Source organism: Stegodyphus dumicola, chromosome 1 (assembly GCF_044657685.1).
Source record: "Stegodyphus dumicola isolate Sdum_Otavi_A_Nest chromosome 1, ASM4465768v1".
Classification (NCBI taxonomy): domain Eukaryota; kingdom Metazoa; phylum Arthropoda; class Arachnida; order Araneae; family Eresidae; genus Stegodyphus; species Stegodyphus dumicola.
The window spans coordinates 182,502,819-182,523,713 of NC_140768.1; the positions used below are offsets into that span (position 1 = coordinate 182,502,819).

The 20,895-nt window shown below is 33.2% G+C and overlaps 1 protein-coding gene across 1 annotated transcript in view; it reads left to right on the top strand.

Moving 5' to 3' along the window:
* Nucleotides 1–20,895, top strand: part of LOC118190975 (immunomodulatory peroxidase-like) — a 119,132-nt gene that overhangs the window by 42,771 nt on the left and 55,466 nt on the right. The window contains exons 6-10 of the mRNA XM_085823552.1: nucleotides 3,556–3,764; nucleotides 7,485–7,655; nucleotides 11,864–12,043; nucleotides 19,250–19,351; nucleotides 19,647–19,742. Of these exons, the coding sequence (XP_085679678.1) occupies nucleotides 3,556–3,764; nucleotides 7,485–7,655; nucleotides 11,864–12,043; nucleotides 19,250–19,351; nucleotides 19,647–19,742 (758 nt within the window). The remainder of the gene's footprint in view (nucleotides 1–3,555; nucleotides 3,765–7,484; nucleotides 7,656–11,863; nucleotides 12,044–19,249; nucleotides 19,352–19,646; nucleotides 19,743–20,895) is intronic.

Here is a 20,895-nt window from a genome sequence, read left to right on the forward strand (position 1 = left end):
ACCCAAATCCTTCCAGGGCGGCAGCCGGCATTTCTGGATTCTGAGCCGTTTCTGCAGGCAGCACAGGTTCTTCTTGAAACTCGGCCATGGTTATTCTTCTTCGTCGGGCGCCACTATCAGGTTCATTGTTTCTTCTAACCTTCTTCGGAAACATACAAGGACCTGACTAAGAACAGAGAGCTTACTAAAGCTATGTTCACTAATTGTAGTAAGTAGACAGGATACAGACGAAGGGTATACAAAACCCTTTATTTTTCTTTATATACAATGACTTCCGTACTTCGGAATACAATGACCCTCCACTCGGGGTCTAACGTAAAAGATATCAAAATAAAACTAAACTCTAATTTAACTTTAGAATAAGATTGGCCTTATAATAACAGGAAGCGTATGTAGCACAGAGACTGTGAACACTACAATACGTTTAATTTATCAAGAGGATTAATACCTCTGGCCTGGAAGGCAAATAGCAACTGCGTAACTTCTAAGGTAAGCGGCCTGCTTCGAACTCACTGCTTCCTCTCTCTTTCGCTTGGCAAAAAGGCCACACTTAAATACTTGGCGTTCGCGAGAAAAACTTTGCATAAAATCCTTCACGCTTATAATTCTGGCCGGAAGTAGAAAATAAGAAGTGATAGTAAAGATTTAAAATAAAATAAACGTTAGTAAAACTTAAGATCCTTACAATGTCAGCGCACATCCATTTTCAGGACGAATTGAGGACTGGTGTCGGATGTTCCGAGAGCCGAGAGGTTTTCGTTAGAATTAGTTTTTGTTCGTTATCCGAATATTGTTCGTTGTCCGATTTGTTCGCTGTCCGAACTGTTCGTTAACCGATCACCCAATGTAATCAGCAAGCAGGGAAGGGCTCCATTTTCCCCTGGTATATTTTCTCTTTCTCTGTAATGTCTTAGTGAAAGCGGTCATCGTGTTCATCGCTTAATGCACCGCAGGTTATCTGGGACAAAAACATTCTAGGTGGGAATTAAGGAAATGTATTTTTAAAGACATGTTGTAACCTATTTTCTTATATGATAACAACAGCTTCTCCACCCAACGTTAGTAGCCACTTTTCGAAAATTTATCCAAGCATTCTTCTCGACACATATTAAGATATTTTCGAAACATTCGTCCTTGAAGATATTTCGGATTTGTGGTCCAACAAAGCTGCCTTTCTCTAGTTTTGTTCCACTTAGTCTATTGAAATTTCCCTCGAAGGTATTGAAATGCCGGGCCATTTTTATCCATCGCTTTCAAAAAATTCTTCATTAGGCCTTATTTTATGTGTAGTGGTGGTAGTAATATCTGTGTTGGGCCAATTAAAGGCACATGCTACACGCTTTTTTTACCTGGTTCCAAGGACTCTCTAGTAGGACATCTGTCTTTTTAAAATAATCTGCTCTTGCTAGACTGTCCCATTCACCCAAAAAACAGCAGAATTTCGTGTATACTTGCTGAAACCCTAGTAAAAGAGCAACTACTTTTAAATATGCATACAACTTCCCATTTATATTGTTCGTATTTGATGCACGTAAGGAGATTCCTCAAATTTTCATACTATTCCTTCGTACAAACGGAGTGGCCAAGAGGAATCGGCGGTAAATTATTTCTGATATGCAGCAGAACAGATTTTAAGCTTAATGTTGAACCATCTATCAACAATCTTCATTCTTCCGGTTTATGATTCATGTCAAGAGCTTCGAATAAAGCATTTACATCCTTGCAAAAAATTAAATCTCTGACAGTGTCGAAGAATGGTGTAAAATGTTTCTGACGAATATGAAAATGAGTCATCACCACGCCATTTTCCAAAAGATCCCGCTGCTTTAATTTTGGTGCCACGTTATTTTTTTGACTAACTTAGATCTCTCACTAGATCGTTTCATTCGGCTTGACTTATCATGTGACGCTGTCTAAGTGAAACACTGGTGTCGTAATCGGGATCCAAAGACGTTGATGGCATGTTTAATAACATGGCAAACTTCAGTACTTTTCCGATTCCGAGTCAGAGGTATAGATTTCCGGCGGTTTCGGAACTGGCAAATCATCATTATGCGGTATTGGTCGTATAGCGGATAGTATATTTGGATGCATTATAATGGACTCCTTTTTTTTTCAATACACTTGACACCTGTCTTACAGAAAGAACCAAGCAGAAATAGCAGTGATACACAGGATCTAATGGCTCTCTCCACACCTTTGGGACCGCAAAGAGCATCAATATTTTTTATGATTTAACCAGTTTCACACACCAGAAGTGCACACATTACAGCAGATGTGTGGCACCTAGGAGTTGTCTTGATCTCCCGCATTGCAGCCCAAATAGAAATTGTAAGCTTTTTTAACCGTGGCAGTCACGTTTCGTTTCTGCGACGCAAAAGTCACCTCACCACAAATATGACATAAACTGTCCGCGTTATTAACCCATTTACTAGGCATCTTGCTTGAACATTGCCTTAGAATTGACAGAAGTACTATGCAACACTCTGTGCCGAGTGTATCATCCCTCAAAGATAAACATGAGGAGCATGCGTTCTTATATCAGAGATATTTCATTAGTGGGCGGATAGGTGCTAGCCCATAGGTCTTCGAACCATGAACTAATAAACAAATTTAACAATTATTTTCGTGTTCAGCAGATCAAAACTAATAGGAATTAGTTGTTTTCATCTCTAATACGTTTTTGCTGTTGATCGGTATAATCAGTGTAGAATAAAATGCGTAGTATATGTTTTAATTGTTACACAAAAATCATAAAACTCATCCACGTAATGTCTAATGTTCATCTATAAAAGAGGTCCTTTGGAACCAAATCTTTAACGATGTGTTTCAAATTAAATGTTATGTCAAAATACAGGTTTAATTTTTATAATGGCCTGGGAGAAATTTATTTCATTAAAGCAGCAAGAATTCTTGTTTTAACGCAGAGATAGAAAAATAATTCGTCACCCTAAGAAGGTTGGCTTGTGGCAAAAAGAGCAAATTCGTGGATCACTGGCTGTTCAGAAGGATTTCACTGTTTACCCATGAATAACAGAAATATGGGTCATTTTGCAGTAAGACGTTTTCACGAAGGCTTTTCTTTCTAGAGGCAGATAACTGTTGCATGTTTTTATATAAAATATACCTTGGATATATTTGTATAAATATACTTTGGATAAACTTGTATAAATATACTTTGGATAAACTTTTATATGAAATATATTTGTTCTTTGGATTACAAAGATTAAATCTGTACTTTATCAGACACAGTTGCAAAATTTTTTCATTGTAGCATTTACACTTTATCATTCTAAGTGTCTATGTGCTTTGAATCAACACGACCTAAGCTATTTTATTTTATTTTGTATTTGATTTCTAAAAATTATTCTGATTGAAAGTGACACATAGGTCTGTGAAACGCATCAAAAGAATAACTGAAATTTCTAAATATCGAAAGTAAAGTAAACAAAATGAAAAGAGGGGGAATTTTACTTGATTAAGTTATGAAAGTTGATTAGGTTTTTAGGTTATGAAAGGTTTCTTCGACGGTTTCTGACGTATGTTCGTTTTCAGATTCCAGTTAAGTTCAGTGCAAAGCCGAGATGGTCTGCGACGTTTCAGCTTGGCTAACACGGTAATTGGAGACACGTGCCCGAAATCCCCACCGTGTCCTACCACAAAATACAGAACATCTGACGGAACTTGCAATAACCTGAGACATCCAGAATGGGGCAAAGCTTTCCACACGTATGTTAGGGTACTGCCACCACGTTATTCGGATGGTAAGATAAAGTTTCATTGCTTAGTATTTCACACGAATATTGAATTTATATAATTAAATGTTCTACAGCACATTAACTATAAGTAAATGTTCTACTTATAGTTAATGTGCTGTAAATGAAATTATTGACGGTGAAAAAATTATTATATACATTCGCTAGTGTAATGTAACTGCATATACATACATATTTTCTTATTCTGTTAGAAACAAACAAACAAAAAAAAAAAAAAAAAAAAAAAAAAACTCCATGGAAGAAGACATTTGTGTGTTTAAAAATGTTCTATACTAGTTAAGGGGAAAAAAGGACATCATGATTAGAGTTTAAAATTGTTAAGCAAATTTATGCATCCAAGTGTGACACAAAATTAGTTGTTCGTTGGTTAACGTATTGCATATAAAGTACAGTAAAATATAAAATTTCATTTATTGTTTGCTTCTCATCCTGACAACTAGACCCAAACCTCATATTTCATGTAACTTATGAGTTTTAAAATGTTCGTATTTCACATAATGTCGCGGTTTTAAATGGATCTCACTATGACAACACTGAAGCCACATTATCCTTTCAACATGAAGGCTAATAGATTCGATGACTGATATGCGGAGCCTGGGAGTGTTCTGTACAGCGGGTTTAAGAGCAAAAGTTACCAGGAGAAATACTTTACTTAGAGCAAATGAGGCGAGTAGATTAATTTACGGACTAACGTATACAGGATGGACAAAGAGACAGATTAGAACTTATGCATATACCTAGCGGAATTTAAAGAAATTTGCTGATAACTCGTTCATTGACATAATGTGAAGCAATGCTGACTACTGCGCCGCTATATTGTAGAGTATTCAAACTGGATGGGTCGCCCCTGTAATGCAAACTTCGTGTATATTTTCCCCTCTTCGGTCTAACGGAGCCACTCCTGCTCTCGCTAAATTTTCGTTCTTAATCCTAGAAATTCTTTGGTCTGACCCAAATTCGATTCCAGGAGAACGGGATGGCTGTATGGTTGGTTTTCGTGCATCAATATGAGCCAGTTTCCTTTATAAATTCCTCCATCAAGGCATCCCTTTCCCAGGCAGACAGCCCTTTCCTTAGCAGATAATAATAATAAAAAGAATTCTGTGTGGTAGCCATATTTTCAACTCGGATTTAATTTCCGATAAACGATATAGGCTTTCCATTGATTTACCAATGCGTAACGTCATAACAAATCAATTTATATTTGAAAGTTGTTCGAGAAGTAATACCTTATTCAGAAGTCAAATAACAAAAATCAGCGTCATATTTTCAAATTTTGAAATTTTGTTCTCTGACTTCTGAATTCATATATTTGTTCGGCGTGTTATTATGTCTTAATTAAGTAATACCATCTTTTAAACATATAGCCTACGAATTCTTCGCTCTAATCGATTAAACATTATATGGTATCGCATTTGTTGTGTTGGGTTTAAATGGAAATAGATTACAATGACAAACTCAGAGGAAAATTCCTTAAGTAGTCGTCTTGTTAGCTTGTAAGGGTCCTTACAAATTACAGTTTAGTTTACTTGTTAGTTTGTAAGAGTCCTTACATTACTTGTCTTATTACATTTTAGTACTGACTTAAAATTCTTATAAATATTGACTTTATATATTAATGTAATATTTTATACTCTCTTTTTGTGACAAAATTTATTGCTTTTTAATGTAATAATAATGCAATATTATGATTAATTTTCAATGTATCAATTTTTTAGTGTAATAATACTTCTTCCAATAGTATGCAAAGAAACACAATATTTAAAATGTGTAAAATATACAATATCCAAGGAGTAAAAATTTCAATCTTTCGAAAGTTCAATTATGCGCACAATCGCTTTTATTAAGATACATTGTTTAGCTTACTTATTGTTTGTATTTGATTTTTGTTGATAACAAGATAATTTGCTTTCATTTTAATGCGCTTTCTTGTGCTTTTATTCCTGTTTTCTTTATTTTGCATTCTATTATTATATTTTGCTTTTATACATTATATTACTATTGCCAAAGATAATCGGACACCTAGTGGAAAGTAAGAAGTATTGTACTTTACGTCATCATTAAACGTTTGTGAGCTCATAGTAAACATATTACACACGGACACACACCATGCGACACTTACGAGCACACACGATGCGAACTAAGGATGAGCACACATGATACGAGCTAAGGAAGGAAAACGTGGCATGGTTATCAATGCATACTATTTCTGAAAAATTCAGATACCACGCACAAAAGTGAGTGGTGTAGTAGTTCAATGGAGGTATAAAAGTCCAGTGTCGACTTTTATAACGACTTTTTATAACTTTTATAACGAATTGACAAATTGGGATCGTCGATGCTTCCAATGTGAAGTCAAATGAATGGTATCGATATAAATTGTAACTACAAATTTTCGACTAATTTGGGAAATGATATCATCTCTTAACGAGCTACAGTATAAAAGACAACTATCACAGCATTCTGCCAATAGACTTTGCCTTATGATTACAGTGTGCAAAATGCGTCCCCAGGTACACTGGAAGAATGGAAGACCATCTTATGGAGTGATGAATCAATGTATATATTATGAACAATCCAATAGACGTGTATGGATACGATAAATGCTAGGTGCATGGTACTTATGGGAAGTATTGCCCCGAATGTGAAATTTGGTGAAATAGAAATTCTTCGTGTGGTCTTTTTCAGTTTTCGTTTGCTTGTTTTTGGATTCGGAAACCTGAATGCGAGGGCTATGAAGATATATTGTAGAACTCTACTCTGTGTATAGCAACAATTATCACTCTTACTTTCTAAAACAAAGATCACACATAGAATGGTTTGGTGATAAAGGAAAGCATGAACTCGAAAAACAGGCTCAAAGTTTCGGTTCAGTCTTTGGGATGAAATGGAGCTAAAGTTGTGAGCCAAATCAAATCACCTCAAAAACAATGCAGAATTACTCACAATGTTGCAGGAAGACTGATGCAAAATGTACGCAGATATTTATAGAAACGTAGTAGAAAGAATTTCTGAAAGAGTAGAGGCTATGGCAGCGACGGATGACAGATTTATGTTTGTTTTAACACCATTTAAACTTTAAACAAATATATTACTGTGGGTGCGCAATCAATATGAACATTATGGTGTGTGTATGCATCTATCGGATAGAATTTATAACATATTACTGATAACGCTTTAAAATAATTATACTGTTAGTGGAATTAATGAAGGACGTTTCTAATGACAATTAAACAAATAACATATTACACGCTCTGCTATAGAATAATCGCTCGTCCACCACTTGGCTACAATTTAGGTATATTACAATTTAGGTATATATTAGGTAATTTAGGTATTTTTCATTTTATTAATCAGTTAACTGTGATTGACGAGTATACTTGTTATGGAGAAGCGACACGATTTTGTGTATTGACGAGTACACTTGTCATGCATATATTATGTTAATGAAATGGAAAGATAGGAGGGAGGTTTATTTAGTAAGTACTGTGCATAATGACAACATAATAGAAACAGAGAAAAGAAAAATAATAACAAAGAAACCGGAGCTAGTGATTGATTATAATAAAAAAACGGGTGGAGTAGATATGAGTGATGGAATTATCATAGCGTACTCCACAGCAAGAAAACGACTAAAAAATTACTACAAAAAGAAAATACAGCCGACGATAAGTGAGTACAATTTTAATATAATTCTTACTTTTCCAGGTATCAACGAACCACGTGTTTCCTACGATGGTGGTCCGCTGCCCAGTTCCCGCGAAGTCTCCTATCGTGTGAGTCCGTCGAATAACAAACCGAGCAGGAAAGTGACGGTGGCCTTCACATTGTGGGCCCAATTCTTGGCTTACGATCTTTCACTCACGGGTGTCACGCATGGTAAGGCTTCTCTTGCTCTCCCTTCACGTATAGTTCCGGGAAGCGTAATGGCAGACCGCACATTGAGTTGATAGTGTTAAGCGAATTTCGCTTACTGCGCATGCTTAATGGTGTACATTTGGCGCAGGGAGAAATATTGGCGCGTAAGCAACCTTACATTAATTAAGACACAAGTAAGACATCGCCTTACATTAGCTTATTCGTGATGTCCGTTGCTGTGCAGTCTGGTTCAGTGATGTTTACAATTGCAATATTATGGAACTTTGTTTACTCGTTATTTTAACGTCCTTACAGACTGAATTTGCTTTTTTTATTAATATATGTTTCATTTTACTTTAGGCTAATTTGCTGATAACGGTGCATTTAACATATGTTCGTAATAATTCGTTATTTAGATTTAATTTGTTTACATGTTTCAATTCAGTAATGTAAACTGGATTTTCTCTCCTAGTTTGGTAATGTATGGAGGTTTTTTTTTTTCTTCTTATTTCAAAGAATTAAGTAAACAGCATTAAGTAACTGTAAAACTCTTGAGTGTTATTTACAAACACTTGCTATATTCCTCTGAAGGAAACAAATCATTCCTTAAAACTTTTTTCTTAAACTTTTTACTTACAATATATAGAAATTTAGGAAATGTTAAAAAAAAAAAAAAAAAGCTAATGAACTGCATGTGTATTTAGAAAGATGATACTGTGACATAGTACATAAACATACTTGCATTTATAACATATTAAATTTACTGAAATGGGAAAATACATACCTGAAAGCAATCTTGCAATAGCATTTGGTTTGCAGTTCTTGCGCTGGGCATTTGTATTTACGCTGATTTCCTTTACCCATTTTTTGCACTCTTCAATCGAATTCATACTTGATCGTATCATTCAGCTTTCCAGTTGTTCGAGCAGTACAGGACAAAATCGTATTTTAACACAGTAATTACTTTACATTTACATTATACTCTGCGAAGATTTAAACACTAGATTTGTTTACAATCAGATGGCGGTACATTTACCATATACCGTATTTATCTTCTTTTCAAATCGCGCCAACTTTTTTTTTCTGGGCATGCGCAGTATGCGACATTCGTTTAACACTATTCAACTCAATGTGAGGTCTGCCATTACGCTTCCGGGAAATGATTTTGGGAAAGACAATTTTTTCTCAAACGTTTTCCTGGTTTAGGGTGCATTTTAAATATTTTAACGCGACATGTTTGACATAATTATGTCTTAACTGTAATTTTCTTGATTTTTTTTTTGCGTAATTATGTTAAAACACGAGTCTTACTGTGTAATATAAATGCCTTTATTAATTTAGTAATTCAGTAAAGCACCATTTATATGTCTTTATTGGACGTAAAATAAAAAAATACGTGGAATCAAAATTTCAGTTTAAAAATATCATACATGTACTTTAGTTGTAGAATTTTAATGATATTGCTATTGTGCAAATTTAATTTTGCCATTCTGATTTTAGTTACTTTAAGATATTATTCGTATTTAAAAAGAAGTTTAATAATTTCGTTTCTAAAATCGTAAAAATTAAAATTGCGTTATGTTTAATATAAAAATTTAAGAAACATACCTTTAATTTTTCCCATTCTTAAAAAATAATTTTTTTTTTGTCCAGGAATATTTTAACACAGACGCAGATCTTAATATTTCCTAAAGAAAAAAAAAGTTTCTTTAATTGTCATTTATGTGCTGTTCCGATTTGGCCTTAAACAAGGCACTAAGAGTGCAAGGGATAAACAACAGTCCATTTAAAACATTCTTAACAACTTCTTAACAACTGCGGACAAACAACAATACAGTTAAAACATTCTTACCCATAGACACAGGAAAAGAAGAATTAATCGTCAACAAATTTATCTGTTCGACATATTCCTTTGTCTTTTCGATCTATTTAAACGTCTGCCTTTTTATCAACCACTAGATTCGAAAGAAATGAATTTCGAAGAAATTCTTTGAATTTACGAACAACATCGATGAATAAGACAAGAGAAAAATACGTGTAACAGAAGTTATGCGTGGTATAAATAGAATATTCTACTCTTGACACGAACAGGAATGAACTGGGACAGAGGAAAACAGACTCGTAAATGTAATGGTGCTTCACTGTATTTATACTAAAGAAGGTAATGAAATGCAATAGAAAATTCGTTTTTCCTATCATATACTGAAAATTGTTAAATTACTTTTACCCTTTTTAGCATTATTTCAGTAAAATAACTGCATGTTTTGATTAAGTGATTATGTTAAATAATTATTATTTTAGGTGCCGTTTTCTGATGTAGTAATGTTATGCCTTTAAAATTATTATAGTCTACTTACGAGAAAGTAATTAAGAAAATTATATTACACTAGGTGTCTGTAATTTCGCTTAGATATTATTCGATCATTTTTCAAAGTTTCGAAGTATTTAGATCCCACCAGTGGCCATGTTGTTCAAACCTGATAGTTCGATTTGGGTTCGAACCCAGGCCAACGGGCTGTCTGCATGGTTGGTTTTCGAGGTTTTTTCTTTATGTAAGGTGCGTATGAGCTAGTTTTCCGCGGAACGTTCCCTTCGAAGGCTTCCATTTCCTTAGGCAGACAGCCCTGGTGTGCTTTGCAATATTTAAATAATGTAACCTAACTTGACCAATGTATTCGACCGTTTTCTGTGTAATTTCCATAATAAAACCAAAATATTTGACTGAAAATTATATGAAAGCCTATGATATTATGAAAAAGAATTGAACGAAAATTTATAAAAAAATTATACGAAGTCTCATGCATTCAAGGTATTAGAAAAAAAATATAATCTACACATGAGTTCAGGTACAATTTATATGAAACTTTGTGGCGTCAAGATAAAAACTACGCAAAACATCATGATTCGAGGTAGAATTGAAATGGCACCTCATTACCTCATGATAAAAATTATATCAATCAGCCTTATTAAATTCCTACTATTAGCTCACACTCTCCCTATATCTTGTTCAAATTTTCAATTGTTAATAAAATACTTTTCATTCATCCACTCTAGTTCAAATACATTTTTTTAAACTTGTAGTGGCTTAATGTTAATAAAGTTTTTCCACGTATTAAAGTCAATGCGTACTTATTTATTCCTGTTTATCGGAACTAAAGATATACTGTTTTATATTATAAGACTTACAAATAAGGATCGTTTTTTAGGAATTATCATGTGATGTAAAAATAAATTTTATAACAACTTATAAATAATAGTACATGACTGTGATAAATAGGATTGTAGTATTCAAAAAAAAAAAAAGTTGCAACAGTAAGACAGAGTTATAAAGATTTTTAAAGTGTATGGAATCAAAGAATTTTAGTTTTATAAAGTTGGAGGCAGCAGATATGATGTCCCATTATGTAGCGAAAATTTTCCGCATATTTCTGTGTTTAACGTGATAAAAATATATGTTTAAAATGTAACCCTTTAAAATGTCCCTTTCTTCACAAACGGAGAATGCGAAAAGAAACTACAACACAACGCAAGAGACGATTAATAATCCATTAATACTATACTCTTCGCAGCAGGTCAAGCATATGCCGCCTTGAGTCGCATGAAATCATTAGATAGAATATTAATTGAAGAACTGGAGTGCTCGAAGGTTCTTTGCAATAATGAAGCATTACAAGGTATGGATAGAATGAGAAATTATAGACTAACATCAGTTTCATCAATTAGAAACCAAAAAATGTTAATAATGTTAATAAAAAGTAACTAAAAAAAACAAACATTTCTTTGTTGACCTAAGTAGGAATTGACTTTAAAAAAGTTTTTTTTTATATTACTTGTTTTATGGGAAAAAAAATACTCGAAGTCTGATGGCTAACTCAATGTATCATGACTTTTGGTATCAATTTAGCGAAGTATCAGGATTCTAGACGAGAATTACGATCTCACGATGACTTCATGACAGCCACATTGCATTAGAAAATTATAGGAAAAAAATCTCAGATTATGATGCTAACATTAGTATTAACATTAACACATTATACTATGTATATGTTATGTGTTAATGTTAATATAACATAAAGATTGTAAATTTTACATAAGAAAATGTAATTAAGGACAAATAATTTCATTCAATTGAAATCAATTATTAAGAGGAATAAATTTCAAAACAATGATATTATAATTTCCCATAAGAATGTGATTAATTTATTTACATAATTCTTATTCGTTTTTAGCTGGAAATGGAGACAGTATAATATGTTGCCATCCTGAAATACAGAAAAATCCTCGACTTTTGCATCCAGCCTGCATGCCGATTCATATCCCGGATAATGATCCCTTCTTCCGTCAGTTCGGAATTACCTGCATGCATTTCTTACGCTCAGTGGCTGCTCCTCGAGCTGATTGTACATTCGGTAATTTTTTCTGATATTTATATGTTAAGCTAAACTTCCCAAACTTTTTCGAAATCATTATGGAACAAAGTAATTTCGGTGATTTATTACAAAAAATTGTGCGTTTTTGATATGTTACCATGAAATCACTCAATCTGACGCCAGGTTTAAAAGATTTTAGTCTTCTGTGATGATGGTTCCCTTTAACAGAATATGATGTTAGAAAAGTGTTTATTTATGTTTTCAGAAATACTGTTTAAATTTAGGGGCAGTTGCCATGACAGGTTTCACAGCATATGGGGAAAAATTATTATTACCCTAATTGTGGTACAACACTTGCCTAAGTTTCAGCTTTATACTGGTATAATTGTTTAATTTCTTTATGAATATAAGCTGGTATCTATATAGATACACTATTTAATTAAACTTCGCTATTCCTCATCAAATATTTATGTTGAATGTAAACACTTAGAAAACTTAAAATTTTTGTTCATCGTGTTTACATTCTAAATTAATTTTAAAACGCGATTCATTTAAAATTATTTAAGTGGCTTAATTTTATTTAATTTCGTTATTCGTTTCCCGAATACAGAACGCAGCTAGAATAGAAATCTACAATGCTTTTTGAAAGCCAGTCATTTTGTGAACCTTGGGAGTTCTCTAAAACGCATATGTAAAAAGCACGGATAAATGACTAAATAATAATTTTGATCCCCAAGACATCTTTATGACCTATGTAAGGAGAGTAACAAAGTTCCCATCAGCTACTACATTTACAAAAAACCTGGGGTATTTACAGAAAGCGAGACATTTACGCGACAAATCCTGACGCAAGGTACTTCGCTGAAGTTCGAGATACAGGACATCCGAACATATCGACTCTAGATTATTCTGATTCAATTTAAGAAGTGTCTTACTGTCCTGTCCTTAATGAAATCTTAAGCGTTTCTTAAAGGATTATGTTGATAAAATTGAGAATATATTTGCAGTGTTCAACACTTGCATAGAGAACATAGGTGCGTAGAGAAAGAACATACGCTGTTATTTGAATTAAAAAGGTCAGAAGTATTTAGGTTTATTCAGGTATTTAGGTTATTTTTCAGACAACCCATGGTCAGTCTATTTCCATAAAATATTCCAAATGATTTGTTTTGGTACAGGTAATTTTCGAAATAATTTGCATAAAGTGAATTTTACAATTTCCCTTTTAAATATTTTATCTTTATTTAAACTATGTGAAGAAAAAAATACGTTTTTGTGCTATGAATTTTGAAAAACAAATGACAACATTAAGTACCATAAACTTATAGCGGCAAATCACTGACAAATTCCTTCAGAGTATTGCATCATTTCACCTATAATTCAAAGCATATATTTATTTAATTTGTTGGAATCTGGTGTTCCCGGTTTCGATAATGAAATGAGCTTTGAACTATATGATTAAGTTTCCGGAAACGCTTTAATACAAAAGTAATTTAAATTTATACCAGCAACGAACATAAATATTTGAAAGTCATTCACTTGCTTTCATCCAAAATATGTTAAAAGAATGAAAGAATACCTGAGAAAGTAATAATAAAAGGGTGTAAGTATTAGATATGACTGGTGTTTAGATTCCCTTATTTAGTGTCGTAAAACCTTAAAATGTGATTTTCACCTCCATTTAGGTTAAACTGAATTTGAGTGAGAGCAGTCTTACTGCATATAATGCCCAAATAAAAGCAAATACCTTGACTGATTTTTTTTTAAACGTTAATATTTTATAAATAAAAGTATTCATTGTGAAGTGAATTCCCTTAAAATTGCTAGAAAGACACACAATTTATTACTTTCAAAACATCATTGAACATTTACAAGAGAGCAGTGACTTTTTTGATTATTTTCAACAAATCATTTGACATTTATAAGGGAACATTACGCCTTCTGATCGTATAGTAATTTAACTAAAATTCAGATGATGGTTTTCATTATTTACGACATTATTCTCTATTAAAAAAGGAAGCAGCTTCTAGCTTCTATTTTAATGTTGCATTAAAAAAATGGGATCGATATGAAGTTTCATTTGTTTTATTCTCCTCTCCAAAAAGAAGATAAATTAATTTCAGAGTACTTTGGTTAAATTTTTAATACGCTATGTTCATGCTGTGCTTGATTCAAAAGTAAGTTTGATTCTAAACTTCGTAGAAATTAGAGAAAAATCATTATTCTCTCTTTTTTTTCCCTTCTCTGTTTTTGTATTTTCTTAGTATGCATTATGAGTACGAATTACATCAATAACGCGTTAAGAAGATACGAAATATAATTTTTATTTAATGCAGACACAGCTAGTTTATAACTTGTATTTATTTACTAAATCTTTTATTCTCAAATAGACTGCTTAAATGCTTTATTATTTTTATCAGCAAGACAGCTACGCAGCCAATAAGATAAAATGAAAAAGAGATTGTTTAGTTAGGTTTTCTTTATTTTTTCTTAGCTCAAACACGTCTATTCAACTGTGCTCAAAGTCAAAACGTTCACCAGAGGAAGGAACTGTGTAAGCGCACAAGGGATTACATAGATGGCGTACATGTTTAAGCACACAAAGGATTATATAGATTACGTACATGTCTTAAACGCATAATGGATTACATAATCATATAGAGATTAGTAAAAAATACTTTTCTTAACGTAAGAAATCTCCTTAAACTTTTATTTTAAACTATATGTTAAAATGTTCAGTGTATAAAGTAAGAAGATTCCAAATTTCCAAAGCTGAGATTGGGAATTTTTAATTCTGTCTTCTATATATACAGTGGGTAAAAAAGTATTGGCAATTGCCTATAATTGATCATATTATCTTACAAAGGAAATCTTTAACGATTTTAGCTGGACATAAAGAACATAGGAAATAATAAACACACAAATCTAATGAAACTTTCAATTTAGTATGCGTTTTACTCAAAATATACAGCAAAAATGTAAATTTACATATCAAAAATGTATTGGCAAAGTTCTAACTGCTATGCAGATTTTGTTATGTGGAGGTCACATTGTTTAGACTGATAAGCAACCTTATTAGTATAAAGTCTGCAGTGCTACTTCAAAACTTTTAAAACGTTATTCTGCTAATACTGTGATAAAATGGCAGTTGAAGGAGTTGGATGTTAATGTTAAAAACACGATTATTCAGCTCAGAAATGAGGGTTTAACTTATCCTGCTATAGGAATACAATTGGACATAAGTTTATTTACTGTTACAAGTGTAAAAAATTTCAAAGAGACAGGATCGACGGAAAATAAGAACAGAAGTGGACGGCATCATATATTTTCTGCACGGGAAAACCGTGCAGAAAGAGGTTAAGAAAAACCCTAAAATAATTGCACCCCATTTAGCCAAAGATATTGCTAATACTTCGCATAAAACTTTTAGTGTACAGACGATACAGAATGTTTGACATGGAGGAAGTTATTATGGAAAGGCAGCTAGAAAGAAACCTTTCATTTCAGAAATAAACAGTTAGGCGAAAGGGAATAGATTTTGCAAAATCTCATTTTAATTTATCAAAAGAATTTTGGAACACTATTATTTTGTCCGACGAACCGGAGTTTAACATTTTCAAGAGCGATAGACAACAATATGTATGGAGAAAACCTAACACCGAACTTGTAAAACATTTAACATCGGCTGTAAAACATGTTGGAGGGAGCGTCGTAGTTTGGGGCAGTATGGCAGCACAAACGGAATGGGTAACCTGTGATTCATTGATGGTATTATGACAGCACGCACGTACATTGACATATTGCGCCATAACATGAAATTCAGTGTCCCAAAAAACTTGGCTTAGGAACATCATTTGTGTTTCAAGACAACAACGACTCTAAGGATACAGTGAACCACATTTCGGAATAGTTACTCTATAAAACTCCTTGCCAGTTAAAGACACCTCCGCAATAGCTTGACATAAATTCAATTGAAGTTTTATGGCACGAATTGGACCTAGAAGTCAGGAAACATAAAATTTCGTGTAAAGATGCGTATTCTTGAGCGTATACTCCTGCAAGAATGGCACTAAATTTCCAACAGGACTTTGGTTTTTCCCAACAGGACTTTTTCAACAATCAGGACTTCGCTTTTCTCTACGAGAAATAGATTATAAGCTCTTATAGATGCAAAAGGTATGAATACAAAGGATTGAATTTTATTCCCACATTTTGCTGTATGATCTTGCCAATACTTTTTTGCATGCAAATTTACGTTTTTGTTGTATATTTTGTGTAAAAGGCATAGTAAAACGAAAGTTTCATTAGATTTCTCTCTTTATTGCATCCTGTGTTCATTATGTCCAGCTAAAATGGTCAAGCATTTCCTTTGTTAGCTAATATGATCAGTTATAGGCAATTGCCAATACTTTTTTTTACCCACTGTAAGTCGCATCTGATCGCATTTCTGACTAATCAGTCTTCAAATCAGATTCAAGGGATGTTAAAAAAAGTCATTTGCCTGTTATCAGTAAGCAATGTTTTGGGTTCTTGCTCAGGTAATAAGAGGCAGTCTGTCAGCAGTGTTAGAAATCTTTGGAATTACGTCTCATTCAGTCCCTATGTTACATTGTTTGTAGGTAAAGTATCGGATGCTTTATAAATTAGTCCGCTGATAATAATGTTGATTTAAATAATTATCTGTATATGTATATACAATATATCTATATATATAATAAATCCTGTGTATAGAAAGAATAATAAAATTGTTTAGACACTTGAATTGACACAACGGAGAAGAAAAATTTGCAGACGTAGCGTGGATCCAACACATAATTTTACTTCTTGATAACAGATTCTTAGTACACATTTCACATCATCTTTTTAGATGCTATAAACACCCCACAATTTTATACCACTGATCATACATATCTCGATCACTGGACGATGTAGCGAGCAGAAGGACGCGTGCTCTCAGTGCAAGAGGAAAGCACGAAAATTAGTGTGTATTTCAGCAAAGGAATATTTAGAAGTCTTTGTTTAAATTTTAAGCAGTGATTGGACAAGAGATGCCCGCATTACAATATTAATAAAATCACAGAATGCTGATTAGTTTTCAGATGACGTACTTTAGACTCATACATTAGTAGATTTAAGACAGAAAGAGGACATAGCCAAATTAAAATTAGGAATTAATAGGACTTTGCTAAATTAAAGTTAACAGTTCTTTTCATATTTTATATCACATATATTTCATATATATAATGTATCATCTTTACTGCGCAGTATGCAAATGTGCTCGCCATAGCGCGAGTATGAAGACTTGAACTTTTGCCGAGACTCACTACTGACTACTTACTTCTCATTGTTATTGTCTGTTCGTTGCGTCGGCTCGTGTGTGTGTTGATGTTAAATGTTTAACCTCCTGCAAGATGTGCTTACCTCTGTTTTAACCGTTTGAGTCCGGCGCGCGCTTCACTTGTCGTATGCCAAAAATACGGCTCAGTGCGATAGCGCTTCTCTTGTTTTGTATCGAGAATGCGAAGACACTGCTGTTGGTTTGTATACTTGAAACAAAAATTATTGAAAATTGAAAAAAAATTATTCAAATATTCAATTGGTTTCGCATCAGGAGGAGGGCCATGCTTTGGTCCAGGTATTTCAGAAAAAGTATTCGATTCGTTCGAAACAATTGTATCCACGGGTAAAAACTCATCAATAATATCGTAATCGGAGGTACTTGCAGTTACTTCATCATCATCACTGCTATCACTAATAACTCGTAATCTCTTAGAACGAATGATGATGTCACTTTCACTATCACTTTCAAGGTCATTACTATACTCTTCATTATCACTTTCAAGGTCATTACTATACTCTTCATTATCACTTCTCATAACATAGTCACTTTCAAATGAATCAGAACTTGACATGGGTTATTTCGTAATTATCAGTATAACGCTTGGTAAAAAAATGAAAACAATTTCCAATTCCTATAAAACAACTGCTACTGATATCACTACAACTGCTCTCAATAATTGCGTAAAGTAAACTAACCAACACCAGCGTCTTCGCATTCTCGATACAAAACAAGAGAAGCGCTATCGATACAAAACAAGAGCTGCGCCGTATTTTTGGCATACGACAAGTGAAGCGCGATAGCGCTCCGCCGGACTCAAACGGCTAAATGTTAAATAAAGTTGGTTTTAACTGTTAGCTGAAGTTTGTGCTTTTCTACTGACTAACATATATATTATATTTTACTTTGACCAAAATAAAAATTCTTGCTTTACAAGCATGGTCTATTACTTCTTGAGCTAAATCTTTGAATCTTCCCTTTTCCAATTCATTCCCTACTGTGGCAGGCTATTTTTACAAAATGTCATTCTTACTTTTTATTTCCTGCTTATGAACTAATGTAGTTTCTTTTAAATGTGACGACATAAATTTCTTTACGGTAAGCAAAAAATATCGTGCTGTGTACAGTTTGCGACATGACAACGAATGTGCCACGGTTGTTGACAAAAGCATCATCGAAGAAAATGTCGCTGAGAATATGACGCAGAGGAAAAATATAATCTTACAAAGTAAATCATGGTTAAAGAAAAGCAAAGAGAAAACATTTCGGACGTCTTAAACAAAGTACGGTACAAAACATTGAGTTAGAAAATAATATATGATACTTTTTTTCAGTTAATGATATTGACGATACAGTTTCGCAGCTTCATACCAATGTTATGATAAAAAGAATACTGTTAAAAAACATCAAATGACAAAAACATCGAAGAAACATGCCTCTTACATGTGTCTAATTTTGTGAAATTTGTGTATGGAATGCAATATTATTTTGAGTACATGGTCTTAATGATCGTCAAAGAAAACATTCACTTTATGTTTTACTATGAGGTTTTTACAGCCGTGAAATTTGACACCGGCTTATTTTTAACATGATATTTTCTACTACGATATTTTAGAATTGCGATGTTTTCTCTCTGCTTATTTTTCTCTTTTACTACTATATTTTATAAGACATTATTTCTGTTTATGAGTTTTATTTCACGTCGACGAATTTTGTCCATGCCACGATGTTTATGCGACGGTGTTTACATGGACTAACTGAGCAACATATAAAGGTAACAATTCAGGATAAAAATGATATGTGGCTCGTGCGCACATAGAGTATAAATGACAGTGTTGCGTTTTTTTTATTTAGTTAAGGAAAAGGTTTCCTGTATACTAATGACAGATGATAAAACGTTTTTATAGGACCTCGAGAACAACTTAACCAGGTCACTTCTTACCTCGACGCATCATCAGTTTATGGTTCATCTGAGAACACAACAAAAGCCTTGCGTAGCTTTGAAGGAGGTAAGAGCTAATTATCAACTATATTTTATGCTATGTATAGTAGAAAAGAATTAATAATGTGTAATAATGTAAATGGCTTATGTTCTGCAAATCAGTTACACAGTTGAAGTACTGAAGTAATTTTGCTTATGATGAATGCTACAATTGTAGAAAATCAGCCAGAAAGTCACAATAAGCAATGCATATCGGGTTGATTATAAAAATGGATTTTTAAAATTTAAAACTACTTCGATTTGATTTTACTTACATGTCATGTATTTACTGCATTCATATTTACTGTGTTCCTTTATTTTAGGTAAATTAAAATGGTCTCTGACTGGAGGTGAAGAAATGTTGCCTAGAAACGGATCTGTACCTTGTTCTAGCAGAGATACGCCATGTTTTGCTACAGGTGATTTATTGAATGTAACAATCTTAAAAAATTTCTCGTATTCCAAACGTTAGCTGAAAAGTCATGGTATGTGTTTGGCCGTCCGAAGAAATTACTATGCTTTCTATAGACAAAATCTGTAAATGTAACCATGAGGTTCTTTATCATTCACATTATCTGAATTACAAACTGTGCTGAGTACATTGTAGTTAGTTATACGTAAATTTTAAAGAAGTACACAACTGTTACCCAGGAAGTACCGTAAGTCTAAAGAATAAGAAATAATTACCAGTTTTCAGAAATTGGATATCTCACCAAGGGAATGATGGGTCCTCTGAGTCCCCTGAAGCTCAGAACTGACTTCATTTGACGTTTATCTGTGTAGTTATATAAAATACTTAATTAATCTCTGAGGATTACAGAATGAAGTAATTTATCACTCTTATCGTCACACTGATCCTGTAAGGTTCCTACTCGTCTCTAAAAATCCTGGAAAGTCATGAAAAGTCAGAAAAGGGAAAAATAGTCAGGGAAAATATAATATTGTTTTCAAACACCAGGTAAAGGCAGAAAACGTTTTACAGAAAATCATAGAAACAAAAGTCAGGTCAGTGTTCTCAAGTAATAACATGTTCCTGTTTTAAATAAAAAACTGTAAACAAAAGCTTTCATTATTAAAAAGAAATAAAATGAAGCTTTATTAAATGTTTTTCTTGCAGAAAATATTTTAGATATTTGCAATCATAATTGTCCACTGTTTAAGCTTTTTTAGTTAAGCCAATTATAGTATTACTTTCGCTTTCGCAATTCTGCAGCTAGATGTTGCCATAACTCCTATTTCGTCAACTTCCACTCGAAAACAAATTAGTTAAAATATATATAAACTTCTAGGCCAAGTTTTTTTTTCAGGCAGCACATGGCAACATAGTCTGGCCATAACTCTGCTTTACTTTCCCTGCTTCTTTTGTACTCTGATTCAATTCTAAGGAGTGTTAGTCACCCTCAGGTTAAAAGTATTTTGTTTGTGTTAATTTTTTAGTTTGTGTAAACCTTAATTCCACGTGTTAATAAATGGTTCCATTTTGAATTCCTATTTGAGTTGTGGTGCTTGTAACTTAGAAGGCAGACGGGTTTAAAACCTATCTACCAGCTCCTGTGGTTTCTTTGAGTAATT